This window comes from Colias philodice, chromosome 28 (genome assembly GCF_061535455.1).
Source record: "Colias philodice isolate Cphi_HAF_F1 chromosome 28, ilColPhil1 Martin Lab GWU primary, whole genome shotgun sequence".
Classification (NCBI taxonomy): Eukaryota; Metazoa; Arthropoda; class Insecta; order Lepidoptera; family Pieridae; genus Colias; species Colias philodice.
The window spans coordinates 3,297,369-3,322,798 of NC_143113.1; the positions used below are offsets into that span (position 1 = coordinate 3,297,369).

General features: G+C 32.4%; 2 protein-coding genes across 4 annotated transcripts in view; one reads left to right on the plus strand and one right to left on the minus strand.

Moving 5' to 3' along the window:
• The window catches only part of LOC149476262 (uncharacterized), a 53,814-nt gene that overhangs the window by 13,169 nt on the left and 15,215 nt on the right, over nucleotides 1-25,430 (minus strand). For all 3 annotated transcript variants that reach the window (XR_016317868.1, XM_089712181.1, XM_089712180.1), the window contains exons 2-3: nucleotides 23,680-24,252; nucleotides 6,353-6,464 (exon numbers count right to left, since the gene is read on the minus strand). Coding sequence is in view for 2 of the 3 variants with exons in the window: in XM_089712181.1 (XP_089568307.1) it covers nucleotides 6,353-6,464; nucleotides 23,680-24,252 (685 nt within the window). In the remaining variant the exon portion in view is untranslated. The remainder of the gene's footprint in view (nucleotides 1-6,352; nucleotides 6,465-23,679; nucleotides 24,253-25,430) is intronic.
• LOC149476263 (uncharacterized) lies at nucleotides 1,734-2,859 on the plus strand. The gene has a single exon (XM_089712037.1). The coding sequence runs from the start codon at nucleotides 2,102-2,104 to the stop codon at nucleotides 2,846-2,848; it is 747 nt and encodes a 248-aa protein (XP_089568163.1). The 5' UTR covers nucleotides 1,734-2,101; the 3' UTR covers nucleotides 2,849-2,859.

Consider the following 25,430-nt stretch of genomic DNA (forward strand, 5'->3'; position numbering starts at 1 on the left):
GAAGCTGGCGAGTTTCCACATTATCAACGTATACGCCAGCCCTCAGAAGATGGCTATCGTGGTGTGTCAATTGTTCAGTAAATCCAAAGTGTCCAAAGCCAGCGGATATCGCCCGCTTTTTAATACATCTTAACGTAAATGAGAAATTATCATACAGCACGATACTGGTCCATAAATCAGCTATTTTAACATTCTGCGGTCCTCATATAGAAAAAGAGCCATTTTCAAATTTTATTATTAAACATACCCTTAAAGCAATTGGCGCCTGTAACCCTAAGGCTGTTAGACCGTTGATTATATGGGATCCGAGAACTGTTCTTGAGTGGCTCTCGTCTAACCCGCTAAAGGATACCCTATTTGATATTTCTCGTAGAACAGCTACGATATTATTACTGGCTTCGGGACGACGGGTTCATGACCTTACATTGTTAAATATATCGGATAATAGTTTCTTTGATAATGGTGAAAACATCTACCTAATACCAGCTTTTGGTTCAAAAACAGATACTCATAGTTCTCGTCAATCAGCTTGGAAACTTACGAAACATCCGGATAAAAACATCTGTCCAGTCACTTTTGTACGGCTTTTAATACAAAAGAGTTATTCAAAACGTAGTGAAGCTAATAATTTAAAAAACCTATTCATAACGTTCGGTAACAAAACTAAAGCTGCTTCCCGTACAGTGATTGGGAATTGGGTACGCTCTGTACTCAGAGACAGCGGAATAAATGCTTCTCCAGGCAGCTGTAGATCGGCGGTAGCATCATTAGGATGGCTGGAGAATCAGCCTATAGATGAAATATTATCGCGAGGAAATTGGAAATCCTCCAATACATTTTTTAAACATTATTGTCGTGAAATTGAGCTATGTAATGAAAATAATCGAAATTTGATTTTTAATACTTTTACATTATCATAGATGATAGAATATAGATTCCATTAAAATTAATAAAGAAAAAAAAAATGTGTATATTTTTGTATTGTAACATTAATATTTTTATATTGATTGAATATTGATTATAAGTTAAAGGCTACTTAAAATAGTATATTATTTTAATTTGGTGTAAACATAAAATATTGTGCATATTTATGTGAAATGATTTAATGATTTCAAGTAAGGAAATATTAAAAATACTATAATATATTGTTTGAATATTACAAAATAAAAATAATAAGAACATATATGACTTTTATTTTATATTCATCATAGCGTTGTGTCTTTTTATTTCACCAGCAGATAACAAACACGTCTTCATAACAATGCTGTATGTTTTCCAGAGGCACATTAATATAACGGTTTTACATTACAATAAAACCGATATTATGTGCCGAAAAGGAAAACATACAGCATTGCAGGAAGTCCTTCCTGGTGAAGACTATGATTCGAAAAATGAATTTGGTTCCCCCATCACCTTGCTGGTGACAGCGACGACCTCTAGCGGAATAAATTGGAACTAGAGTTTGTATGTAGTCTATGGAAATCATTTCGTATCTATGGTTGAGTATACATTGCTTCTTCATAACAATGCTGTATGTTTTCCTTTTCGGCACATAATATCGGTTTTATTGTAATGTAAAACCGTTATATTATTTATTGGTTTCTCTCTTACAATTTGGTTGTCTTTACGTTTAAATTATATAACATAATAGAAGAGTTTTTCTGTATTGGATATATTTTACAGAGTATTTCTATCGATTATTATAATCTATTTTTTTTTTTTTTCGGTTCCGGTACTTCGTATTGTAAACATCAAAGTGTCAGTGCTCCGTATAAAATATTCCACATAATAGTTTAAAGTCACAGTTTCAACTATATTATTACACTCAAAGAAAAATCTTAGTGTGATTGAGAGATCGTAATAATATTTAACGCGATATTTACTGGATTTACAAGGAAGATTCAACAACAAATATTGGCAAAACATTGAGGTTAGAACAGCATAAGATACCAAATAACTCATAAGTCATAACTGTCATAAGACAGCTGACACATAGATGTCAAAATTACATTCCTAGCCTGATTGCAGTGTTGCCATTGACAAAAAATAAAACAAATAAAGGGAGAATATTTTTATATTTTTATACAACTACACATAAATTATGGACGAACAATTTCAACTATTATTCGACAAGATGAAGATTGAAATGCAAAATCAAACGTCAGAACTTACCAACACATTGCTCGTAAAAATGGAAGAAAAATTAAAACCCGTTGTAGAAGAAAACCATATACTTAAACTTAAAGTAGAAAAGCTGGAAAAGAAGGTGGAGTCTCTAGAGCGAGAAAAGAAGAGTAATAATATAATTATTCATGGTTTAGCGGAAAAGGAGCAGTCGACACTGGATGCAATGAAATACATTAAAAAGTGCTTCTTAGATGAATTAGGCATAACTATAGAAAATTATGAAATAAATAAAATCTTTCGGATTGGAACAAAAAATAAAAATGGGAAACCAAGGCCTATGCTTCTCTCATTGATAAGTGGATGGAAAAAAAACGAAATTATGAGAAATAAAAAGAAATTAAAAGAATTATACATTACAGAAGACTACTCTAAAGAAACGTTAGAAATTAGGAAGTCACTGCAACCTCAACTAATGCAAGAAAGACAAAAAGGAAACTTGGCTTACATAAAGTACGATAAACTCATAGTAAAAGAGAATCCAAAAGTCATAGATAAAAGGAAGAGAGAAAAATCAACGTCACCACAAGTCGAAGCACAGCCAAAGAAGCAACAAACGCCAAGCACAAGCACATCAAAAAATAGTAGAATAAACGCTTTTGATATGATGAGAGGCCGATCAAACTCACTTTCAACACTCTCAACAACAACAACAAAACAATAGCAATCAGTTACCGGCGATCGAAAACAAAAACAAAATAAGACAGATAAAGAAATAAGAATAAAAAATCAATCTCCCCCAAGCCGGCTGGTCCCCGTGGGGGAACAAGACCACAACCCTCCAACTAATACCAAAATAATACCTAGAAAGATAAAATTGCCACAAACGACTCTAAGGATTGGAACGTTCAACGTAAGATCACTATCATCATACCAAAAATTTATAGAACTAACATACATGCTACAAAAAATAAAAATTGACATACTTGGACTGGCGGAAGTGAGAAGAATGGGCTATGCAATCGAAGAACATGAGGACTACATTTTCTGTTACAAAGGCGAAACACCTGGCTTATATGGAGTCGGCTTCTTAATAAAAAAAGAATATAAAGACAACATTGTAAGCTTCACAGCGCTCTCAGATCGTGTTGTACTATTAAATATTAAATACAACAATCAAATGCTTACAATAATACAAGTATACGCACCTACTGAAAAGGCCACCGATGAAGAAATCAACTTATTCTATGAAACTTTGCAAGTAGCCCAAAGCCAGGCAGCTGACCAAGTACTCGTTATTGGTGATTTTAATGCCAAAATCGGCAAACCTAACATGGAAGACAGCGATAACATTGTTCTTGGCAAATTCGGATACGGAATCAGAAACGAAAGAGGAGAGAAACTAATACAATACGCACTCGAGCATAAACTTACAATTATGAACTCCTTTTTCAAAAGTCGCAAAAACCGCAAATGGACTTGGCTATCACCATGTGGTAACATTAAAAATGAAATTGATTTTATATTGTCGAATAAACCCGCAAGGATTAGGAACGTAGAAGTTTTACATGGCTTTGGATTCCGGTCTGATCATCGCTTAGTTAGAGCTACGTATATTCTAGACCAAAGTAAAAAGAGCAGAACAGATTTCAAATCGCAACCTAAGCCACTTAAAACGGATGAAGATATATCATCTTACTTGGAAAACTTAGAGACTAACATAATTAAACTAGAAACACAAAAAGAAGATAATATTTCAATCTTTTACGATAAATTAGTTGACGCCATCATTCTCAGCCTCGCATGCAGATCTGAAAATAAAAAATTAAAAAATACCAACGAAATACTTAGCGCATCTACTAGAACTCTTCTCACAAGACGAACTGAACTTTTAAAAATAAAACAAAAATCTAAAGAAATGAAGAAGGAACTAAGCACATTATTTAAAACTACAAGTAAAGCGATTAACAAAGATTACAAAGACCATAGAAACCGAATAATTGAGAGCAATCTAAACACACACAGAAGCACAAAAAAAGCCTTCAAGAAATTAACAACCCACAAAACCTGGATCCCAAACATAAAATCGACATCTGAAGTAATAAAAACTAGAAAAGATATCTTAAACTGTGCTACAGATTTTTACAAAAAATTATATACACAATCCAACTCTACTACCAATACAATTGATGCAGCAACAACGACTTCCCAAAGTATTAACGACGTGCCATTAGTGAATGAAGAGGAAGTCATCAAGCACACTAAACAACTCAAACCAGATAAAAGTCCAGGTCCAGACGGCATACCAAATGAGGTACTTAAAGCTGGCGCTATCCTACTAGCCCGCCCACTTACCTACTTGTTTAACATGGTTTTAAAAACTGGTCAGGTTCCAGTGCAGTGGAAAAGATCTGATATAATTCTCCTATACAAGAAAGGTGACCCTCAAGATATTTCTAACTATCGTCCGATTAGTCTTCTCTCAAGTGTATACAAATTGTTCGCGTCAATTTTGCAAAGCCGGCTAGCCCCGAAAATTGATAAGTACCAGCCGGTAGAACAAGCAGGTTTTCGTTCAGGTTTTTCTACTACAAACCATATGCACGTATTACAACAAGTGATGGAGAAATACCAAGAGTTCAACCGCCCACTATACATTGCATTCATCGATTATGCAAAAGCGTTTGACACGATTTCACATAATTCTATTTGGGAATCACTTAGCAAGTGTAACATAAACGAAAGCTACGTAAGGGTCCTGAAAAATATGTATCAAGGCTGTGTGAGTCAGGTCAAACTAGAATCTCGAGGTCCGGATATATCGATTTGCAGAGGAGTAAGACAAGGCGATCCGCTTTCACCAAAGTTATTCATAATGGTACTACAACACATTTTTAACAATCTTAACTGGCAGTCCGATGGCATAAGAGTAAACAGAGCTCAACTTACACACCTCAGATTCGCAGACGATATTGTACTGTTCGCTGAAACAAGTAAAGGATTAGATAAAATGATAAACAACCTTAATGAAGAAAGTGAAAGAGTAGGCCTTAAAATGAACGAGGACAAAACAAAAATACTGACGAACAGCCACAGACATGCTATATTCCTAAATGAGAAGCCCCTCGAATATGTCAACAATTACATCTACCTAGGCAAACAACTATCCTTCGAAGATAAAAGCGAAGAACTAGAGGTCGTGCGGCGAACTAATATAAGTTGGAAAAAGTTCTGGTCCTTAAAGGAAATTTTAAAAGGCGAATTTCCCCTTCATTTAAAGAAAATTGTATTGGACACATGTGTCTTACCTACCCTTACATATGGTTGCCAAACGTGGACATACAGCTCAAAAATAAAAAGTAAACTAGTAGCATGCCAGAAAGCAATGGAAAGGAGCATACTTAAAATAAGAAAAATACAAAAAGTAAAAAGTGAAAAAATAAGACGAAAGACGAAAATCATTGACGCTTTACAATTTGCACTGAAACAGAAATGGCAATGGGCGGGACATATAGCAAGATGCACTGACAAAAGATGGACACTGGAGACAACTTTATGGAAAGGGCCGAAGGGAAAAAGAAATGTAGGACGCCCTAAAAAAAGGTGGATAGAAGATGTAAAAAATATAGCAGGAAACGAATGGAGAAAAAAGGCAATGGACAGAGAAACCTGGAAAAAGCTGGAGGAGGCCTATACCCGAGAAGGGGTTCCGATCAATGATAGTGAAAGATAAGCAAGCTATGATAGAATGTAACATTAAACATGAAAAAAATAGAAAAAAAAAAGAATTAACTAAGCATTAGAAACTAAAATTTAAGTTAAAAAAATAGTGTACTTTTTAAATATTATGTAAAATAGCTTTAAGAATGTAAACTACCTGTGTCAAAACTTCTTTAATTGTGGATTGGAAACAAACGGGCTTTTTATTTATTTATTTATTTATTTATTATAATCTATCGACCCATCATTGAATAATTCTGTGTAGACATCACTAAGTGGGCGGGACCTGTCCATGAAATACGATAATTATTTGTATGACATTTTAACATAGACAATACAATCCTTCATAGGCGTGGAGCTGTCAAAAAGCAAATAATATAATGGACAGAGTATAGTTTCGTATGCACAATATATTATACTAAAGTGTTGCCAGCATTTGAGAAAAAATACTTCTTATTCTCTTAAAAGCTAGGAAACTATATCTACAATTTGCGTAATACAAAATAACCTGGATGATCCTATCCTAATGTACGCCTGCCACGGGAAGGTCCCGAAGCCCGCGTCATCACCGCCGACGATACGTCGTTGAGCTGTCTGTTTGCCAACTGCTACGCCGCAACCTGAAATGAGGAATAAGTAAATTATAGTAATGTTTGCAGTTATTTAAATTACATTTTTGGTTTTAAGTGGCTTATGATATTTGTAAAAAGCTCTACAAAATGTATCTGCGTTTTTTGGAGTAAGTTAGTAAGTAAAATTCTGTATAGAAGGTCAGAATATTTTCGACTTAACTAACATACTAAGTTCTAAAATGCTTCTTTCATCTGCTTGAATTGGTTAGTTTTCGAATTTAGATAATAATAGTCATCTTGATTCCTAACCGAAGTTTTAATCGCTAGTTAGTTGTTTTTTAATACCGTATATATTTCTTAATAAACAATTTTTATTGAGTGATGATACTACGAATGTACATATAATCTGCTTCTACGAGTATTTCTTAAGTTTGGTAAATATAAATTTACATTAGAAAAACGTTTATGTAGGTATTCATATCAAAGATGAAGCTGACTTTCAAACAATAATATTTCATTAAAATAAACACACTCAAGCCTAGAATAGATCAAGAATTCAAATTCTTTAACATATTAATTATATTCCGTAGGAACTATAAATGAGAATAAATGAGACTTAAAAGGAGCGAGCATAATGCTTTTTTTTTAACAATTTAAGATTTAGTGAGTCATGATGTACCTCTAAAGAGCCTTAGAGATACACAATATCTAAAAATATCTCTAATTTTAGAAATCAATTCAAACGAACAAGTCTAATTACCTTTAAATTCAAACTTTGGCATTTTTGGAGAGGTTGCCTCCAAATCTGGCAACAAATTCGAAAAAAGCCACTCCAAAATACCTTGCGATTTAACACCGTGACATATCAACAGTATGAAATAAATATGTTTCAGATTTATGAAACTTTGAAACCGAAAAAATCTCATATCTTTAAAGTTCTATAAATTTTACTAATACCCGTAAAACAATTTCAATTAAATTATTTACTAATCACTTCATATATATTTTGTAATTTAGAACACTTTTACACCTTAACAACACAATTTGATTCAAAATATTCACTTTATCACACATTTAAAAATAAAAATAAAAATTTCAATATGACAACACTTTGACAAAAAAAATGCACTGGCCTATTTAAAAAAAAATGTCTATGGCTGTCAAAATTTCGCGCCTTTTTGCACAGATTAAAATACCTTTAATACGTCCGTTATTTAAAACGTTGTAAAAGATACTGAAAGTGTTCATGACATAATGAACTTTACATAATTGCATGTGTAACTCTTATGTACTGCAGGTTTAGTAAAAACTAATCGGCCTAGCGTTAAATATATAAACGAGTCTGGTTGAGTCTATCCGTAGTTCCTGAATTGCCTATTGGTTAATAAGAAAACTGTAGATTATTATATGATAACAGCTATGTAATGAGATGAATTTGAGCAAAGGATTTTATAATACTAACTAATTAGACTGTCTAGACAAATTAACTTGTTTAAATCTTACTTACAGAGATACGAATTTTAAATAGCAACTATTTTATTTTAAAATGTCTTGTCGTCTTTTCATATTTTGTTTTTAATGAAATAACTAAAGTTAAAGAACCTAATCCTTTTAGTAGATACAAAAGAGAACGGAATGTAGTGCTGCAAATTCGTCGTTATGCCAAACCTCAAATGGTTTCGTGAGATTTAAACATTGATTTAGTGGCATTTTAATTTAGTGGCTAGTCTATAACTATAACCACATATTATCAAACGTTAAAAGAGAACCTCAAAATACAATAAAAAAAAATAATATTTATTTATATCTCATTAGTTCATTGCCATCTATGTTGTATCTGCCTTGCATCTGTGATGGTTTTGTAATCCTCCGAAATCATGGCACAATTTTTTAAACTAAAAGACCTTCACATATGATTACAATATATCTGTATGCATTTTGCAATAGAATATAGGATAATAATCGAATAGAAAGCGCAAAAAATATATTGTAATTAATTTAACACAGCTCAATCTAGAGCGTGAAACAGTTTCCTCATTTTTGACATAGTTTTGAGTAAAACAATTATATTTTATTAGTCTTTGTTTCTTTTTATGTGGGCATTTAATATCATAATAGAGAGAAAATAACGCATAACTCTTTTTGGCAAAACAATGAAACGTTTTAATATAAATTAAGATGACATTATAACATTAAACCATTATTTTAAAGTAACAATTATTCCTATACCTACATTTTTATATATAAAAATGAATCGCAAAATGTGTTGGTAAGCGCATAACTCGAGAACGGCTGAACCGATTTCGATAATTCTTTTTTTATTATATTCCTTGAAGTACGAGGATGGTTTTTATGTAGAGAAAACGTAAACATGTACCACGGGCGAAGCCGGGGCGGACCGCTAGTTTTATATAATAAAATAAACAAAGAGGCAATGTTCCAAATAAGCTATTGTTACTCTGGTCTATGGATACAGTCTACTTATTGAACTACTTATTGATCTACTTATTGAACTAAGTTTTTCACAAAATAGATGATACAACAAAAATAGTCAATAGAAATTCTTTGCCTTTGATTTTATAGGGTCTTTCATTAGGCATGGGTCGATGTTTTCGCTCCAGTGAGTAACATCAATAAAAAATATAAGTATTTTATTATTCAGCCAAATATGCCATTTTAATTTAGGGCTAATTTTTCAATCCTTGGTTAAAACTTATCCGTCCAATAAAGTATTACACGATAATATTAAAATGTCACCTATAAACTGTCAAATGCAAGTAATTAGGATACATTTTTGAAATGATAGTTTAATACGTTATTCAACGAATAAGTTTTAACCAAGGATTGAAAAATCAGCCCTACACGAATAAACAACGGGCACAAATGAAAAAATAACCACGATAGTGACGCTGCAGTTTCCAGCTAGTACCATAGACAAATAATTTTATTAGTCCATGTTAGTACCTAAATTAATAATTATTTATAGATATTATTCATAGAAAATAATTATGTCATAAAATCTATTGAATTCTTGACCTAAAAGTGAACCATGGAAAGACATTCAATACATTCACCGCAAGTTGAAAGTTTAACTCGCGTTTATGCTCTATCTAGTAATGAATGGTCCGATTTCTCCTAATTTTCTATTTTATACATACTATTATCAATTCTATTATCAATTGGTACTCATTTGATATGAACAATTTGTTAACTTGTTTTCGACTGATCCTATGTTTATGAACCAAGATAAAAAGCCCTAGCCGTCTTATAAAAAGATGATGTTTCTTGAACACGGAAACGTAAAGGAAGGTTTTACAATGTTTTACAATTCAGTAGTTATTTGTCTAATAAAAATTATATTTTGCAATGAAAGTTTAGTATCGCTGCATACTTTGATCAATCAATATCTATAGTATAAATTACTGTCTATAATTGTTAGTATTGATGTACGTACCTACTTTACAGTAAGTGTCTATATTTTTCGATGATACATCTTATATATAAAATTCTCGTGTCACAATGTTAGTCTGCATACTCCTCCGAAACGGGTGGACCGATTCTCATGAAATTTTCTGTGCATATCGGGTAAGTCTGAGAATCGGCCAACATCTATTTTTCATATGTACCACGGGCGAAGCCGGGGCGGACCGCTAGTAATATCTATAAATCAGTTTTCCTATTACAATGAAGATTTACCAAATGTAAGTATATTATTATATCGCGATACGAGCAGGTAACATTCGTCCGAATAAGGGCTGATTTTTCAATAGTTGGTTAAAACTTATTCATCGAATAACGTATTAAACTACCATTTCAAAAATGTACTCTAATTGTCCGTATATAACAGTTTACAGGTGACATTTTAAAATGTTCGTGTAATACTATTGGACGGATAAATTTTAACCAAGGATTGAAAAATCGGCCCTATGAAGGTCGAATTGATTAGTTTCTACCGAATAGTATTTAACTAGTAGTTTTCAATCAAAAGTACAGTATAATAAGGTATGCATTAAAAACGCATAATGTCAAACGGATGGAGTTATGTAAGAGCCACTTAAAGTTGCAAAATGGCATGATTTCATGGTATCTTGATATTTGGCACAATGGTAGAATGTTGCGTGTTTGAAGATCCCATTGTTTAGAGTAATTGAAAGTTGAATAAATTATATATCAATGAATGACACTGATTGATATTTATCGTATAACTAGCTGTACACCCTGGTTTCGCATGCGGTACACACTACACAGTCGAAGATTGGTCGTAGCTAAACTCAGAAAGCTTCGTGGAGCTCATGCATAACACTTTGCTGAAAAGATGAGCAATTAAGACTATACTCGACTAGGTTTTGTTCGTATGTAATGTTTGAAAATATCTCGACAAAAGCGTCAAAGTCATTTGAGTCACTTTTTTACTGATTTTTTACTCATCTATTAGAGTCAAATTCGCTTTCAGGCAACGCAATGTGTGGATTAATAGTATAAGGAAGTAGATAATGCATAGTTTGCGCTTAAAGGATATACAGACATTCATTTATATATGTATAGATTTACTAGCTGACCCATGCAGCTTCGACTGCTCTCAAAGGAATATTTTTGCAACTTCCTCGATAAACAAACTGTTTCATAAAACGAAATAAAAACAAGCTAAAAACTACTAATAGATGATGATTGAGGTACATTATTAAGGATCGACTATAAACAATATCCATACTAATATTATAAATGCGAAAGTAACTCTGTCTGTCTGTCTGTTACTCAATCACGCCTTAACTACTGAATAAATTTGCATGAAATTTGGTATAGAGATATTTTGATACCCGAGACAGGACATAGGCTACTTTTTACCCCGGGAAATAGGATAGGTTTTATCCCGGAAATCCCACGGGAACTATGCGGGTTTTCTTTGACTGCGCGGGCGAAGCTGCGGGTGGAAAGCTAGTTGCAAATAAATTTCGAAGTCATTTTGGTATGGTATGATACAAACCATTTCACACCTACGTTTATTAATTTTCGAAAACGTAGATGTCACGTAATATCTATAATCCTTTTAAGTATATTGTTATTATGTAAATGACTTACATATTTTTTGTCGCAATTTTTCTTCATCATTTTGATGTCGCAATTTTGATTTGTAGCTAATGTTATTGTTATCAAGGAAGTTCCCATGGAAATGAGGTGTTTTACCGCGCTAAAAAGCTGCCTATATTACTCTCTATCCTTTCAACTATCTCCAGATACAAAAATTATACCGTAAATATCTCCGTTGTGACGTGAAAGAAAGACGAACAAACTTTCCTATTTAATTTTTTTTTTAACTAAAAACAAAACCGCCGGCAAATAACACTTTAGGTACATAATTTAAATGGGAGCAATCATAGGACAAAAGCTTTCAAATAAAAAAAGAATCATCAAAATCGGTTCACGAAAGTTCTGAGGTAACGAACCCAAAACAAGCAGTCGAATTTAGAACCTCTTTTTTTAAGTAGCTTAAAAATCATACCAAAATCGCATCGTCGCGACGTGAAAGGACAAATACACTTTCGCCTTTATAATATTAGTATAGGATTCCTAAAAAGAAAGGAAGAAGATATGAACTAATATTCTTAGAACATTACTTAATCCTACATTGCAATAAGTCAAACATGGAGTGACCACACATTAAGGAATCTAAAAATGTAAGCATTGGCTCATGTCACTTACATAACGTAGAGAGTTGTGTGCATTCTAATGAAACAGAACTATGTCAAATAATCTGTATTTATATATTCTAGACGATTAGTGTCCTTGAAACGACCTTGATTATTGTTATTATATTAGATAATTGATGTAATATTGTTTGTATTGGAAGGCTTTATTTGTGTCAGTTCAATGTATGGTAATTAGAACAATTTATAAAGTAGATATGGTTATTATTATGTATATGGACAATCTGAAAATAATTAGACAATGTCTGAAGTCTAAACAATATTAATATTTTATACAACACTTTTGAAATAAATTGGTTCGTATCAACTGAGTAATTGTCTTGTATAATAAAGATATAAAACTATTTTTTTTAATATTTTCTTGGTCGTAATTGGTACTGAATTTTTAATAATCTTTAAATACACGATGAAGGGTTATTCATGTCCTATATGCAATACAATAAATTAATTAATTTGATGAAGGAAGGTAAACATCACTTATTATTAGGTGAGATGCTTACGACAAAAATTATTTGATCATAGGCAAACCTGTTAACAGGGACAGCCTACCTCCGTAGAGCGAATCATAAAATGTATTAGTCGAACCCGACAAATAGACCCCATAATCTACAAAATAGCAAATAAATTGCTCTAAAAGATTACAAATCAAACTACACCGGACCGCCAGCAACATATCTCTATATAAGTCTCTAGAAAACGTTTGATCATACATTTCCTAGTAAATTTCCTATATTCGTAAACTATTAGCCCCTTTCCAAAACCTCTATCGGTCACCAATCACACAATAACAATAATAAACTCATTCCACTTCATTGCTATTCAGAGCCAGCGATCGGCACACTTAAACGCATGTGATCATCTGTAAGGTAATGTAACATTATGTCATGGGTGAAAGCTGTCCAACATTTTGTTTGTTACGTGTCGTGGCGCCGCTGTATCGGAAATATTGTGCATTTATCTTAGAATTATAGATCTTACTAGCGGTCCGCCCCGGCTTCGCCCGTGGTACCTACATGTTTAAACTATCCTATCTCTCAAGTTGGATCGAACTGCACATGGTGTGCGAATTTTATTATAATCGGTTAAGTGGTTTAGGAGTCCATTGAGGACAAACATTGTGACACGTAATAGCTTTTGCCGGTTTTGTAAATAGCTTTTGTCAGCTTAACTCTCGTCAAAATTTTCATGGTACCTTTTATCTCCTATTTTACTTTTGCTCTCATGCTTCGCCCGCGTCAAAATAGTTTGCATGGTAGGTACTTTTCATTTTCCCTTCCCTTTTATCCCTTTGAGGGTAGAAATTTGAAATTATTTATTTGTAGTAGCCTACATCATCATATTATGTAGTTTAGGCTGTGCGTTGATAGATTAATTTTTCGCAAGAGTGGAAAGGAAATAAATAATGTAATGTTCTGTGTACGGTGTGTACGGTTAACGAAACGTCATTTTAGACAATCCAACTGGCTTAATTATAAAGCGCGTCACACACGGTGAAGATACTATAATATTTTATGTTAAGGTTCTCTAATATAAAATATTACAGTATCTTAAGGTATCCGGTATCAGCATTCTGACCATCATTTTTCTTTTTATCATTGCGTACTAAGACCCCTGTAGAACCGCCATCCTGTTACAAATGACCCGAAATTTTGTGTCAGTGTTTCGGGTCATTTGTCACCGTGTGTGACGCGCTTAAAAGTCAATTCCATCAATTTAAAAACAAAATTAAATTATAAAACAATATAAAATCAACGCACTTTCACGCGCGCAAAGCCAGGAACATAAGCTAGTATTACGTAGAAAATTTAATCATATTTTAGTCATAATTACTCGCTGAACTTCCGAGGCAGGTTTTTTATTTCCTCGTATCCATTTCTAGGTTAGTGTGCTATGTGTGTTATGTAATTTGTTATTGTGTGCGTAATATTTATGTAGTGACTATTTATGTAGTTAAAATATACACAATCTGTGTCCCACTTAATAGAAAACCCTATAAACTTTTTTAAAGTAGTCATCTTATGCTAAGTAATTACTTTTTTAATTTTAATATTGAATTTGAGTATGTATTTACTTTTGACGTGACAACGTCTTATAATTCGATAGAGCCGGCTGCACGCACGAAAAAACATGACTCATGCGGCGTTACCTCGCTCTGAGGCGTTCCATGGCTTAAAGTGCAAGCGAGAGCGCGGAACGAGCGACAAAGAAGCACAATCGGACGTTGTCACGTTCAACTATTGTCAGTAAACCGACTTTACAGACAACCAATTTTTTTTCAGGCTATTTTATAGGTACTCAATATATTTTATTACTCCTTGTGAGTTACCTACATAAATTCCAAAATAAATATTAAAAAATAAACTAAATAACTTTAAAGATGAAAGTAAAATTAACTTGAATTATAATAAAAATTCCTAACAAAAGAAATTTATCTTTAAAACCTCATCTTAAATTCCTTGAAGCCATAAAAATTGACACACATTGTAAAAATTCGTTCACAACTTTTTAATGCGTCCACACGGATCCAAACTTTCATTTTTTATTGAAATATTTCATACCTATTGTTCCAAATATACAATGGATGCGTAAATATATCATTATGTGGGTGAAATTGCAGTGAGATGAAGATTGTTTTTACGGAATGAAGTTATTCTTTTTATTTTCTAGCTGTACCTCGCATTGCTCTGCTCTTGTTGGTCTTAGCGTGATGATATAAGCCTATAGCCTTCCTTGATAAATGGACTATCTAATATTGAAATAATTTTTGAAATCGGACCCATGGTCTTGCGATTAGCGCCTAACAGACATACAAACTCTTCAGCTTTATAATATAAGTATGGATTTATATTGTGTTCTCTTCGTTGGTTGTTTGCGTGTTTATTGTTAAAGTAATGAGTTATTTCCTGTAAGGATATGTCAATTAGTTGGACAAGTAAACGACTGATGGACTGACTGGATGTATGGAAAATTTGCACATTTTTTAAGCTATTGCATAGCTTCTATCGCGACCGAATCCAGAAATTCCGTAACGAAAAAACCTCACGCTCCCCACTCCGACGGACACGGAGGTGTGGCTTGAAGGCATGCTATGCATTTAGCTTTACCGCGGCAGTCCCCGAGTGCCACACGTCTTTTTTTTAATTAATTTAGCCACATACATACTCGACTAGCGTGGTGGATTAGGGTGCACCTATAATGTACGAGGATGTGTAGCAAGGAATGTGTTTGTAACCAATCATATCACTTCATTTATATTGAAATTTTAAGCGTTTAACATTTAAAGCGATACTATCGGTTATTTCCAAACACATTCCTCGCTTCACATCCTCGCATATTATTGGTGGAAAAGCGCCCTTATGATCTAACAAGTGCTTTGCCTCGGCAGTGGAAATAAAAAGCTTTATAAAGTAGTATTTCAGTTTGAATCCTCAAAGCTAGCGAAAAGCTATACCAATATAACTGTGATTTTATTATAAGGAAAATACGCAAATAAAATTTCAGTTGCGTATTTTCTTTTGAAACACTAATAATTATTATGTTTTATATATATAAGTATTGCTTATTTTGTTTAAAAAAAACGATTTTACCACCAAAAGCAAAACAGCTAGTAAAAGTCACATTATAGAAACTATGTAATAATGAGTTATTAATGATAGTATAATGTGCCCTTGGTTCGCTCGTCATTTCGTAAAGCGGATGTAAAGACATCGTCTGCATTATTGTGGTTCAAGATATAAGAGTTTAGAGAGCGATTTACTAAGTTATGGAAAAAATATTATTAAAAACTAGCGGTCCGCCCCGGCTTCGCTCGTGGTACATATTTACGTTTTCTCTACATAAAAACCATCCTCGTACTTCAAGGAATATAATAAAAAAAGAATTATCGAAATCGGTTCAGCCGTTCTCGAGTTATGCGCTTACCAACACATTTTACGATTCATTTTTATATATAAGAAGATTATGCGAGATTACATTTTTGATTTTACATATGAAAATATGTAGAGTAGGTACCTATATTAATTCTCCCGCTTTAGACCAAATAAAATATAAAATTTTGCATAGATATAGTATACTAATCAATATTTTTACATTTATTACATGCATAAAAATAACACATTACAGTCTTGGTACTGCATATTTTTAAAAATAATTTTTCGCAACTTAAGCCTTAATATTATATTTTTTTAATTTTTCTCAAAATTTTGGAATTTGTCTATTAAATATTGGTCTTTAATAGACAAGGGTACTTATAATGTTTTCGAGAAGTTAAAATATTTTCTTTCGAAAATTAATATTATATTCAACTTCCCGCTATTTCTTATAACTTGGACCACACACCAATCGCGTGGTTTCCGCGATCGTCTTCCGCTGATCCTTTCACTATTTACTTATGCATTAACTTAACAGTCGATAACGCTTTAAATCACTTTGATGCTTAGTAACTTAGTTATTACTTGGCTAACTTAGTTATTGGACGTCATTAGTTTCGCTTGATGACTGTTATTTGGAACTACTTGATGAAGAAATTATACGAGGTTTTATTAAAGTTTTATGAATTGAAAAGTAAGTCTGTATATTATGGTTTCCATGTAAAATGTTCAATCGATTTTGATGTATTTAAGTGTAGAGATAGATAGGACTGTATAAGTAAACTATGTCTGAAAGAAGTAGATAATATTAACTTAGATTATAAATAAGATACTCAGATAAGCCGTGAATATTAGAAAATGTAATAAATAATAAATAAATAAATAAATATCATAGGACATTATTACACAAATCGACCTAGTCCCACAGTAAGCTCAATTAAGGCTTGTGTTGTGGGTACTAGGCGACGATAAATATAATATTTAATAAATACATATATTCCCAGACCCAAGAACAAATAATTGAGTTCATCACACAATTATTTGCCCTGACCGGGGATCGAACCCGGGACCGTCGGCTCAGTAGGTAATACAATATTTATATGTGTTTTTCTATTCACAATTTAACAAATTCCAAAAAACAAACTATGTAGTTAGGTAGGTATGCAAATAGACTTCTGAAACCTACATGATACTAATAGCAATATATTAAGTGAAGTCCCATGTCTCCTAGTGGGGTAAGGGGCAGATGCATTATACATCTGTTTCACTGATCGATTTTCTTTAGGGACAAGTAGGTGATCAGCCTTCTGTGTCCTGCCAGACCGAGACATTTTTTTCTCTTCGTCTCCACCGGGAATCGAACCCCCCTCGGTGCTACGCTCACGCGTCAACCACTGTACCAAGGAGGCGGTCAAATAGCAATTATATACCACAGATTAAAAACATCATATAATATTAAAAGTAAATCGATACATTGAAAGTGGATGCATCAGGCTTGCGCAATCTGCTTTATCAATGTTAACACTGTTACATTATCTGCGCTGTTACCTAACGAGATAATGTTGCCAGCACTTCCGTATTTCGCAATGTTCTCCAATTATTATTAAAAATACGCCTATTCATTTTATGTTTATGTTTTTGATTGCCATTTTGTTAAGGAATTTTAGGAGTACCATTTTTATTTCCTGAGACTATACTTCAGATTAAAGGAATAATTTACACTAATATTATTAAGAGGAAAGATTGTTTCTTTGATGATTCAAATCGGTAATATTTAGTAAGATTTTAATCCAATTTAAACCAGATAGAGTAGGGCGATCAGTTAGTTTAATATATAAAGAAGACTAAAATACGACATAAAAGTTTATTATTATTATTTTACAGACAGAAGAGAGATTTTATATATGTATAAGTACGAATGTAAGTATTTTATGTATTATTGGAAGAATGGGATAAAACTTGACAAGTAAATACAAAATTACGCACTTCTTTATCAGAGGGGATAATGAGGTAGCACTTTTCTACATAAGGCAATGGTTTTGACAACCACTTAATATTAGAAAGATTCTACAGTATGTTATTATTATTATGATTGTTATCTTATTGAAGTACTATTTAATATACCCGCATGTTTTTAAATGTCTACATAATCTTATTCATTTAATTTTTCATTGATATTTAAAAATATAAAATGGATATGTCCGCTTAGTTCGGATGTATATTGCGTTGATCGTTTTCTCTAGTTAACAAAATGAAATATGATGGATAATCTATGCATTAAATTATACATAGACGTCCCTAACCATCGCTAATTCAATGTACCGTTGCGAATCGGAAAATTTCTCCCGCCAAAATGCGTGACGTATCAATGACATATGTCACTGTCAAATTGACAGCGACAATTCGTCACGGGTTTAGGTGATGTCAAAGTGTGCACTTTTTCATTTTTGTTTATGCTTTTTCATTATGTAAGAGAGGAAAGTTTATTTAGAATGTAAGATGCACAAATATGTGTGTTATAAGGTATTTTTCCGTAGTGTTATTGAACTAACATGATAAGTATGATTAATTAAACAAATTAAAATCGCTTCGTTAAAAGCCTATTAGGTATGTAAAAGAGAAAGACAAATAGACAAAAAATAAACATTCGCATTTTAAATACCTAGTATTAATTCGTAAGATAAAAAGACGATGATATATCACAAATTAATTTCCTATCATTTCAACTTATCTAATTTTACGTCTATTGTCTATGCTTATAACGGACGTCGAATGATACTTAAAAAGCTATTGCAGCTTGCAATACTATTGTTTGACAAAACTAGGTTTACGATGAGTCAAACTCCGGTATTGCAAAAACTTTGGAAAATACAACATACAATCTATTTAATTAAACATTACACCATAGTTTACGCTGACCTAGATATTTTGGGAATACCTACGCGTATTTTTTTTTGCAATAACTATAAATATTTCTTATAAAAATTTGAATGACTTATCCGTTTGGGGAATTTTAATTAATCTTGTGTTTTAAGATTTAGTTCAAGGCCCTGAGAACTGTAGTCTATGTAGGTATTACATTGAATTCTAAATCTTCATTTTCTTTTTGTTTATAGCTAAGCTCCTCCGAATCGGCTAAACCTCAAGAAATTAAATTATATAAATGCCCTGATTTTTTGATATTTTTTATTTTGGTAAAACTGAAAAAGGTCGTCAGCTTATGCAGCTAATAATATATGCGAAATAAATGGAGGACCCGTGTCTCCTGGTAGAATATACTATATTATAAGATATTTTAATTATATATTAGGTAATTTTGCTTTATTTATAGGCAATCAGGCCGCAGCTTTACTATGCTAAATCGACACATGTTCTCCACCTTGGATCTAATCAGGGGATTACCATAGTATCATAAAGCAGTAATAATTCCAGTATGGAAAACGATAGCGCCATCACTTTCCCACACTGGAATTAACACTGCTCTAAGATACTGCTATGTCAACAGTATGGTAACTCCCTGGATCTACTAGTTTTATGAATTGCAATAGACACGCGTAAAGAGTCAATAGAGATAATTTAAATTTTGAAAGCGTATCACTTTACATGCGTCATAAATACGAAATTGATTTTTTTGTGAAGGTCGTTTACAGTCTAAAGTATTTTAATCATTTCTTGACCTCTAAAATAGGTTCTAAAATAAGTCTTCTCGACTTAATCTAATTTCTAAAAATGCTAAATAAATTATTATTATAATATATTATTATATATTATTATTTCATACACATTTTCTATAACTTAAAATATTAGTAACTATTACATATTTATCTGTTCTAAACTACGTGAGTATATTCGATGAATCAGTTAATCAATTAATTCGTAAAAAAAGAAAACTTACAGCTTAAAAATATTATTTCAGTTTTTACTTTTTACTCTGTGCTGTGACTGTGAGTGCATTTCATAGTAACAAATTTTTACGAATATGTAGGTACATACATCCATACTAATTGTATTATAAATGCGAAAGTAACTCTGTCTGTCTGTCTGTTACTCAATCACGTCTAAACTACTGAACCAATAATAAAATAATTTTCATGAAATTTGGTATGGAGATATTTTGATACCCGAGAAAGGATATAGGCTACTTTTTGTCCCGGGAAAATGACGCAATCCCGGAAATCCCACGGGAACGGGAACTATGCGGGTTTTCTGTGACTGCGCGGGCGAAGCCGCGGGCGGAAAACTAGTATACATATATTTGGTTTTTTTCCGTATACATAACTAATCATTACTCAGAAATGTGTTAACATATAAGAGAAGCTTTTACAAGATGCTTTAAAAACAATTTAAGTAGGCTTGTGATGCAGTTAGACGTGACGGATTAAGGATGGTTATAAACTTGCGATTCATATATTAAAACTTATTTTTTCGTACTTAAATGTGTAAAATTTATACACACGATTTATCATAATTACAGAGGTCGGATTGTATGTAAAGGGTGTTCTTAGACAGTACGCATTATATAAGTCGTTACGTATTTTTAGGGATCCAAACCACAAAAGGAAGCACTGATAAAGGAAAAATTGCGAAAAGTTTAAACGGAACCCTCGGTCCACGAGTACGGTTCGCACTTAGCCGATTTTTTAACACGGTAATGTTCCCGCATTTTGTAAGTTAGCATAAAAATTAAATTAAGATTCGATATTTAGTTCGTTTATGCTTTGACAAAAAAATAAATATTAACTACATTATCGATATTTGACTAGATTTTTATAAGTTACATAATTTGTTATTAGGGTTATGCAATAAAATATGTTTTTTCTAAGCCTAAAATTATTTTTTTAATAATATATTGATCAGTAAGTAGTTGTTTATACACACTGTGTAAGTATAATCTTTGCGGTCACAGCTCGTTTAGAAAAAATAAATAAATTTTCATAAATTAAATTTAAATAACAAGATTGGTTGCGATCAATAAACAAGTTTTTGCATTTTAAATATCTAATAATATAATCATGTGGTTTGATGACCTAAATTACTTTTAATAAGACTCACTGGTAACGCATCACTACATAGTATAAAACAAAGCCGTTTTCTCTGTCCCTATGTATGCCTAAATCTTTAAAAATACGCAACGTATTTTGATACGGTTTTTTTAATTAGATAGAGTGATTCAAGGGGATGGTTTTAGTATATAATTTATTAGGTTTTAGACAAAGCGGGCGAAGCCGCAGGCGGAAAGCTAGTTTTATACAAACTAATCAGTCAATGGTCTGTAATTTCTTCGTAGCCTTACCAACGTATTTTTACAAACATACAAAAGCTACAACCAAACGTGCGACTTTTTAGTCGCAGCGACTTATAGTCGCGCGTGTATACTACCGCCTACCACACGTCACGCACTGGCGCCAGTGAAAGTGCATTACACAATCATGTAAATGAATCACCTTGAAGATTTTGGGATAAAATGTGCCTTTTTATACAATTAACACTAATTTGTTGGACGTAGTATACGGATGTGTTGATGTTATTAAAATTTAAAATCGTAAATGTTTGTTATGATAGAAGTATTTTTTATTATAAGTGTTTTGTATTTAAGTAACACCTATTTTATAAATAAACTATTAAAAATGTTATGATTGGTTGTATAATTCGGGACGAATTATAAATATTGAACTCATTTTATAGGGCCTTTCGTATTAAAGAGTTAGCTATTTAATTATTTATTGTCTGTTTAAAACGAATAGATTAAAATTAGCAATAATTTCTATAACAATTTATGAAATTCAGTTTGCTACGTACATTTTATAGGATAGTAAGTAGTTCAATGATCCCGTGGATTTTCTCCTCGTATACTAATTTAATTTACTTTATTTACTTAAAGATTGACTGGTAATGAGGAAACAATATGTACTTATGCTCATGTTTTGGGCTTTGGCAATGATGATTATAACACGGAAGTCTGAGATTCTAGACGAGACAAATAAAAATAGTTCCCGGACAATATTCTAGAACGTATCCACCGTTAAAACTTACATAAACTGATTTTTTTTCCATACATTATTTATATTAATTACTATTTGAATCGGAGAAGGAAAATATCGTGAAGAAACCGACTTGTCTTAGAAGATAGACCAGTTCGACGACACATAGAGTCTGGCCAGCCAAAGCTGAACCCAGTAAAGGGCGGCAAATTTAAAAAATATGGACCTGGTAACATCGGCTATAACAGGAAAAAAACATTTTGATACTTTTGATATTTATAAAGGTGATCATAGTATATAGGTACATTAGGTACACAACACAGCAGGATTTAAACATTATTAAAGTATGTAAATGATTTGAACCGTTTTCAACAAAACTGACAACTAACTACGCAGAAACGCCATGATGACATTCCATAGTGTGGCCGCTACAAAAAACACTGGGTTCAGCTTTGGCTGGCCAGACTCTACCAGCCCGCACTTGGCCAGCGTGGATTATAGCATAGGAGACCCGTGTCTCAGCAGTGGGAACGTATTATAAGATTATGAGGATGATGATTATTTGTATCTACATGATATTAAAAGGGCCTTATTAAGCTGATGCTGATGAACGTTAAAATTATGATGATCATATTATTTATTATTTTATGTTAATGAACCAAAACCTACTTTATTTCGTATTTTGAAATAATAATAGCACAAAATATAAAATTAATTATATGTAAATAAATACACAATACACACAATAGTATGAATAAAATTTCCATAAACATAAAAAGGCATGAAAAACTTGGGAAAATTGCATAGAATAATAAAAAAATTATAAATATAAATAAATAGATCCACTTACCTTCAACCTGTTGAAGCATGCAAAGAAAAGCATATATTTTATTAGTACTGTAAGTAAATATAATAAATAAATAGATGTGAGGAAGCAAGACATAGTTAGAAGAGCTAGAAAGATATACATATATATTTACATTTGTACCTGAATAATAAAATACCTGAATAATTATCTGGAACTTTCCTACCTATGTCTTGCCGCACGACCACATCTGAGCTCTGTTAGTCCGTTAGGTCCAATATCTAGGACTTGGTCACACCGTTGCGTAATTCAGCATACATTTTCAAAATAATCGTATTGTTTCAACATGTTTAGTAAGTAGGTAATAGTCTTCTTTTTTGGATATAAATTGAACGTGACTTTAGCATTTAAAAGTGAATCTTATCTCATTAACAATAGGTCACATTTTAAATGAACCATTAGATAACATAAGAGAAATTCGTTAAGTGCACAAATGTCAGCTAGGAAGTAATTTAGGTCCCTAACAAGAATCATAAACGCTGAGATCACTTTGACATCCTCAGAAGCAGGAACTTAAATATTAAATTCATATTAATTGCATTTCTCGGTAAACTTTTACTTTCACACGTAATAAAATATATTTACAAAATAAATATGTATTGACTTTGACCATTTATACGTCTTTGTATTGTATAGATAACATGATTTGATAAATTATTCATAATACCTATAATGATTAAGAGCTTTTGAATTGGTTCAAAACAAACTCGTTTCTATTTATATAATTGAGTTTAAATTATCATATTGATGAATATCTGTGAATTAAAAAAAGAAACATCGATTATGTTATTGGTGTTACGCAACGGTGTGACATACATCCAACTGAATTAATTGTTGACTTACTCTCGTCATTTATAACGGGACCATAACTGAATCCTTCGAAAGGCGATTCGATACTATTCGAGTCTTGCACTCCAAGGAGACCAGATTTTGCTACTCTGTGGCAGCAACTCTTAAGCAAACCACCACAAGAACCTTCTAGAAGCCCGCCCTTCATCCAACAGGCTAGAAAGAATTCACAAGTTCCTCCTTGCGGACAAGCGTCCTCATATTTTCTGTCTTTCTCAGGTAGATCCGTCACGGATTCTAATATTTTACTATCACTTGGTATACTATCTAAATTCCTCCCTTGTCTATAACTATTTGTACTCTGTGGCACGTTTTTTGTACTGGCAACATCCTTGATTAACTGATTAATTTTCGATATCTGTGCATCGGATATTGGCTTGAACTCTGGCACTTCTTGCGTCGAGTTCGGATACTCGTAAGAATTTCTTTTTATATATGGCAGCTTCGTTTCTGTTTGTACGAACATTGGTTTTTGTAGCTTAAAGGGCATTTTTTGTACGTAAAATGTTCTCGTTTTAAACTCCATTCGTTTGTAAATTTTCTGAGCTCGATGTGGGTCGTTGGCATCTGTTTGAATTAAGAAAAAAAGATGATTGAATTTTATGTTTGATTAGACATGAAAGTGATTAAGGATGAAACCAACACCGAATGAAACCAATTGTAATATGTACAACATCTTAAGCTTAATAGAAAAACTTTAAATTTTATTTACATAAATTAAATAATGTATTATATTGACTTATATTTATGTCAAATGAAACCACATAAAATAGTTTAAAACTACGTTCCGTTTCTTATCTTTTATTCTGTTTAGTTAAAAAATTTAAGGATTTCTGCTTTAGTGAATATTTTCTAATATACTTTAATTCTTGATTTAGCTTTCACTAAAAAGGACAGAATTGGATGAGCCTCTTATGTTCGTTGGTAACGGTATTATCTCCAAATGTATAAAAAACGAAAGTATAGTATGTTACCAAATTTAACTTGCTGATGCTATAAATATATCCGAACATGAAAAAATATTTTAGAATGTTTATATTTAACGGGCTTTCAGCATTGAACTATCCTAATTATATTATTTTATGGGCAAAAGATCCTCACCTAAAATTTGTTTGAAATCTCGTGAAGGACACTATTGCAATGACTCTACCTAAGTATTTACGTCTGTCTGTATTACTGTTAAATTATTTATGCTAAAATAATTCATTATTTACCTACCCAAAAGTTGTTTACAAAAAACTGAATCTGAATTATAAGCATCTAGTATTTTATTACTGTTTCTTTTTATTATATCGAAAAGCAAACGTGCTTACGTGTATGTATTATAATTTATTTATTATAAGTAGTTTCATTTATAATAATGTTGTGCGCCATCGACCCACTATACGACGTAATTCTCATGATCTACCTAAGTTTGCCTGGAAGAGATCGCTGTATTAGCGATAAGGCCGCCTTTTTGTACGTATTTCTATTGTTTGTGTTTTTTGTTATTATTTTGTTACTGGTGCAAATAACGTGTTCATTCATTCATTCATTCTTACGTGCAGACGCGTCATCTGCTTCCATAATATCGTGATTGCCTCTACTCGCCAATTGCCTCTACACTGTAGAGGGCCTAAATGTCTCGTCCATCATTGTAGTTTTTAAATAATCGCCGTTACGGCGGCAAACATCGACGATCATTTGTTGGGCCAGCGCTCATAAGCACAAACTAATTAAACTACATAACGAATGTGTTGCCGTCC

Bases quoted from the DNA above. Each gene is read 5' to 3' on its own strand.
- LOC149476263 (XM_089712037.1), top strand. From the start codon at position 2,102: ATGGACGAACAATTTCAACTATTATTCGACAAGATGAAGATTGAAATG.